Raw genomic sequence first — 4,919 nt, 5'->3', positions numbered from 1 at the left:
GAAAACAGCATTTGGCAAGGAGGGCTATGTTGTAGAGAAAGGGGCTTTTATTGTTTCCATATGGTCATGTTCACGTGAAGAGTACTTGGTGACCCAAGAGATCATGGAAGAATGGGACCCCATTTGGAAAGATTTTAATACTGAGTTTGAGCAGGAGATCGTTAGGTCTCCATACCTTGCAATTCTTTCCAACAAAATGTTTCTAGTTTGGGATGGAAATCACAGGCTTATGGCATGGACTAGTGCCATAAAAGAGCGTTTTTCTCGCACTAAAGAAAAGCATCAAAGAGTCTTATGTATGATCATTGATCTTTGCAAAGTTCCAGAGATTGCACTGCTTTCAACACTCCAACGGATGAACTAGTGACTACCAAAACTCTTCTACAATACGATATATCTTTTGTTGTTCTTATCATGATTTTTTTCTTTTGTCTTTGTGTAGCTTGAATACTCATGCTCTTGTCCCTACGTCATTAAGGGATGAGATTGTGAACTGCATGAGTATATGTGAGGCAGACCATGAATGATATTTGATTGATCTTCTTGATAAAGATCAAAAGGTCATTGCACACATTAGGAAAAAGATGTCAAAGGGGTCTGAGCCTTGGTTTCCACTGACTCGAAGATACTTGGGAAAGTTAGTATACAATGTGAGCATTTATTTTTCTTCTTTGAGTATAACTTTGAAGGTCACTATATATTTTGTGTCAGATTATAATTTATTTTTAATAGGTTCAAATGACAATGGCTCTAAGCAAGAAGTTGGACCAACTAAGATTGACATGTCTGAAGAAGAGCTTGGCAAAATTGAGAAGAAAGAAAGTGAGGATCTTGCTCATCGATTTGGAGATAGGATTGGAAAGGTGAGCTAGTGGTTGTTAAGAAAAATAATCTTCTGCATCAAATAGGATTCTTCATTGTTAATTTTATATGTATCAACTCTTTTGTGTATGTAGATTCTAAATATAATTGATCCTCGCCATGGCAACGTTTGGAAAGAAAAAGTTCTAGCGCTTCGTTGGGATAGTGAGAGTTTTGTGACACTAGAAAAGTTGAATCTTATTGCTTTGTCTAATGTCGCTATTGATTCAAAGATACTTTGGCTTTCTCTCTTGGAAGCAAACAAGGCAACAAAAACTTTGTTTCACTTGCAAAGAGGAGACCACTTGTACAGATAGTATGTGAACAATTTTATCTTTTTCTATTTTGTTTGTTTTTCATGGTTTGGATGGTCAACCCTTTTGATTGTTTCAGTTGGATTCGAAGTGAGCTTTTGCTAGAAAAGGTGGGTAGAACTACAGATACCATTCTCAAAGACTTCATTGACATTCCTAGAGGGTTGCTACTTCCTAAAGATTTTACTCTTGCTAACTACTACATGGAGGTGAAAATGGAGAAAAGGAAACCTTTGTTTCCTCTAGAGTCTCGTGGAGAGATTAGAGAGAAAGGTGTTCTCAACAAGGCACAAAGAATCCCAGAATTGTTGCAAAAAGCGGGGCAACGCTTGGTTTACAGGTCTAACTTTCTCCTCTCTACACCTTGTAATTTATCTCTTATTTGAATAATTGTGAATATTTTATGAACATTATTTTGAGAAAGTATTCATCGCATAATGTATGTGTTTTCCTTTGGATAGGTATTTCATTGCATTAAAGAGTAAAGAGCTCATTAATTCCATTCCCATATTTGCTCGTAAGTGGGTGGATTTGAATGATGAAACAACCCGTATGTATCCGGTGGAAATGCAAGGATTAACTCCTTGGGAAGTAGAGAACTGTCCATGGTGGATCGACCTGGAAAAAGGTCATATTCTAGCAAATGAGAAGGAGCTTTGGATCAAGCATGGAGGAGACAAGGAAAAGGGAGCAAAAAAGGCAAGGGTAGAGAAAGAAAATGTTGATGTTAGAGAGAAGGGAAAAGCAAAAATTCAAGGTAAACCCAAATCTTCTTCTGTGTATGTTTGCTTTTGAGCGTTGGTATGTGAAAGAATTTTTTTGTGTTCTTGGAGATCTAAATCCTCTCTTTGTTCTTCTATGTATGCTTCTTTTTATGGTTGCTTTTTGGTTTACATAGATGAAAGCGACACTCTCAAGAAAAATCACATAAGCGTCTCTGAGAGCCTGGATGGTGGCTTGGGATATGAGCATGAGGAAGTTGTGGATGTTGTTGGTAAGAAGGATTTAATCTTATGTGTCTATGGCCTTGCATATGTTAGCAGATTATGTAATCAATCCATTTTGAAGTTTGGTTATCTATTTTTAGGTAGTTCACTCTCTTTGAAAACACAGAAGTCAATGTTATTTGTACACAAGCCTTGGGTTGCAGAGAATGGATTGAGATGTTCGGACTCTTTGTCTATTGTGGGAGACTATGTGCTCATTGGCAAAGATTTTGTTGAGGGAAAGAAGAATAAAGTTTACTCACAGATTCATGAACACGTTTTAAAACATAGAGTTGGATGCACTAAGTACACAAAGAAAGGTAGACAGGTGAAGTGGGTTGCAAATTTTGTTTTTCTTGATTTTCCTTATGGTCACGATTTGCATGGGTCATCCATACATCCCTCTTGGGACGAGCTTAGTGATGATCATGTGCGATATGGGATATCTCTATCTGCTGCCACACTCTCTGATTTCGGATGGATGTTGATAATGGGATCTACTGGAGGTAATTTTCTTGGTAGAAATCTCAAATTGATTTATTTTTTTAAATGTAAGTTTGTAGCCATCGTATTGTAGGTGAGATTATGGGATTGGTGGAGCGGTATTTCCGAGTGTCAGGATTAGACATTTTCAGATGCATTATTGTGGTGCATCATACTCCATATGGCAGTATGACTCATTCTTCTTCTACCACAGAGGTTGGCAAAATTATTTTTTGTGGTCTCTAGTGCTTTTGTTATGTGTTTTACTTATTGACTATCTTATGCGCAGTACATGACCTCCATGATTTGGTTAGCTCATAGACATGGGCCGGTTCCTCCTGTGTTCCTTCGAGAGTCTAATTCACGTTTTGAGGCTCTAGGGATGAAGCCTCAAGACTCAGTCATGTATCACTACCTACGCACAGAGGCTATGGCACATACAGATACGGGCATGGAGTGGCGAGGTCTGATGCAGAGGAGTGTTTCTTTTGTTGCATGTTTCTTGGATATGCTATCTACACTAGATGCGATATGTTTGGAGCTTGGTTGTGGAACAGCTCCATTGTTGCAGGCATGCCTTGGATCTACACGTCTTTGTGTGTCCTTAGATCGGGACGATGGCATCATCTCATCTTTTGTGTTACCGCTATTGAGTAGCCACACAGCTCGATCATCCACCACTGCATATACAGGGAGGGACGACGATGATGAGATTGATCCTCTTGGAGGGGTCACACCATACGACTAGTGAGAGTCTTCTACTTTATGGTCATCGTAGGGCATTGACTATTTCATACATTTGCATGTTTGTATCGATATTTATCTCTTTTGGAGTTTTAGATTTTGGTAGTGTCCTTGTGGTTACTTTGTTATGCTTTTTTTCTGAAGTGTGCTGCCAGACTATGCAGAGGCGATGGCTAGAAGCATGGAGAGATATTCGCGATATGATGTGAGGTTACAAGAATGTCGAAGTTATCGTCTTTTGTTTGTAGATGATGAGTGCGACTCCACTTGATATATTTTAAATAGAGCAAATTGTAACACTCTTTCAGATGTGCATTTTTGAAGTTAAACTGTGTCTAAAACTTCTAAGTGTGTGTATCTTTCAAATTGTTTACTTTGCATGGTATACTCAATATGCTTTTCATATATAAATGCATGTCTTTGTATAGTGATAAACACTAGATGTTCATGATTTCTATGATTACAAATTAGGGTTAATTTGTTTTATCAAAAAAGAAGGTTGTGAAGTGAAAAGTACTCCATCTAAAAGTGCTTGCTCATGTAGCTTTCAAATTCTTGAGATGTAATTGACTAGATTATCATGTCACTTTGTAGACTATGCAAAGATCACAAGTTACTTTTGATTGTTTAAATGGGTGGACAAAGTGTCGATTTCTTTTTAGGAATGTGTTTGCCATCATATTATTATGTTCATATGTTTCACTTTTTCTCTTTTGCTACAATGAATACATGTCTTATACTTTATGTGAGACATTCAACTTTTATCTTGTTTTGAAAAAATGTCTATGAAAGAGGCAGAAGTGGCTAGACTAACAATAGTGCTTAGAGAATAATATTTTCTCGTGGTTACTTTGTCATGTTTTTTTTTTTGAAATGTGTTGCTAGAATTTGCTAGACTATGCATAGGCGATGGCTAGAAGCATAGAGAGATATATGTGATATGATGTGAGGTTACAAGGATGTGGGAGTTCACGTCTCTTGTTTGTAGATGATGAGTGTGAGTCCACTTAATGTATTTTAAATAGAGAAAATTGTAAAACTCTTTAGTTTATATGAGATATTCAACTTTCATCTTGTTTTGAAAAAAAGCATATGAAAGAGGAAAAAGTGGCTAGACTAAAAATAGTGCTTAGAGAAAAACGTTTTGTCATGGTTCGTTCGAAATCCACATTCGCTCGAAAGGTCTCGCTTGGAGAACGGTGACACTCCATCTACCTACTTGAGTATATTGCCATGATTTGTAAACTTTTTGCTTTGATAATAGACATGTTTCCCTTGTGTTTTTCTCCTGTTGATCGATCTTACCCTCTTTGGATATTTTGGTGATGCTAATCTTTTGGGATAGTCAAATTCGAAGTTTTCCTTCTCTGCACTTTATTTAACGAAATTGCCTAAGTACATAATCTTTTGTCTGTCATGTATAACATCTGTTTTTGCCGGTATATTAGTGTAATCTTTAGACCCTTTACTCAATACTGCCATATGTTTTTGCCGTGGTTCGCTCAGAATCCACATTTTCTCGAAAGGGTTC

At 37.2% G+C, this 4,919-nt stretch overlaps 1 protein-coding gene across 2 annotated transcripts; it reads left to right on the top strand.

Moving 5' to 3' along the window:
* The first annotated feature begins 729 nt into the window (after positions 1-729).
* LOC147442088 (uncharacterized) lies at positions 730-3,599 on the top strand. Of its 2 annotated transcripts, XM_086529585.1 has the most exons (8): positions 730-863; positions 957-1,177; positions 1,255-1,515; positions 1,637-1,932; positions 2,074-2,169; positions 2,263-2,667; positions 2,739-2,860; positions 2,934-3,599. In XM_086529585.1, exons 1-8 carry the CDS (start codon positions 783-785, stop codon positions 3,390-3,392), a joined length of 1,941 nt encoding a protein of 646 aa, XP_086385711.1. In that variant the 5' UTR covers positions 730-782; the 3' UTR covers positions 3,393-3,599. The 2 variants fall into 2 exon arrangements, with proteins under 2 accessions (XP_086385711.1, XP_086385710.1); XM_086529584.1 differs by having other exon boundaries at positions 2,074-2,667.
* Positions 3,600-4,919: the final 1,320 nt, after the last annotated feature.

This window comes from Adiantum capillus-veneris, chromosome 14 (assembly GCF_014529385.1).
Source record: "Adiantum capillus-veneris isolate H3 chromosome 14, ASM1452938v2, whole genome shotgun sequence".
NCBI lineage: Eukaryota > Viridiplantae > Streptophyta > Polypodiopsida > Polypodiales > Pteridaceae > Adiantum > Adiantum capillus-veneris.
Note: the sequence above shows the minus strand (reverse complement) of the source record. Positions and strands in the feature narration are given on the sequence as shown.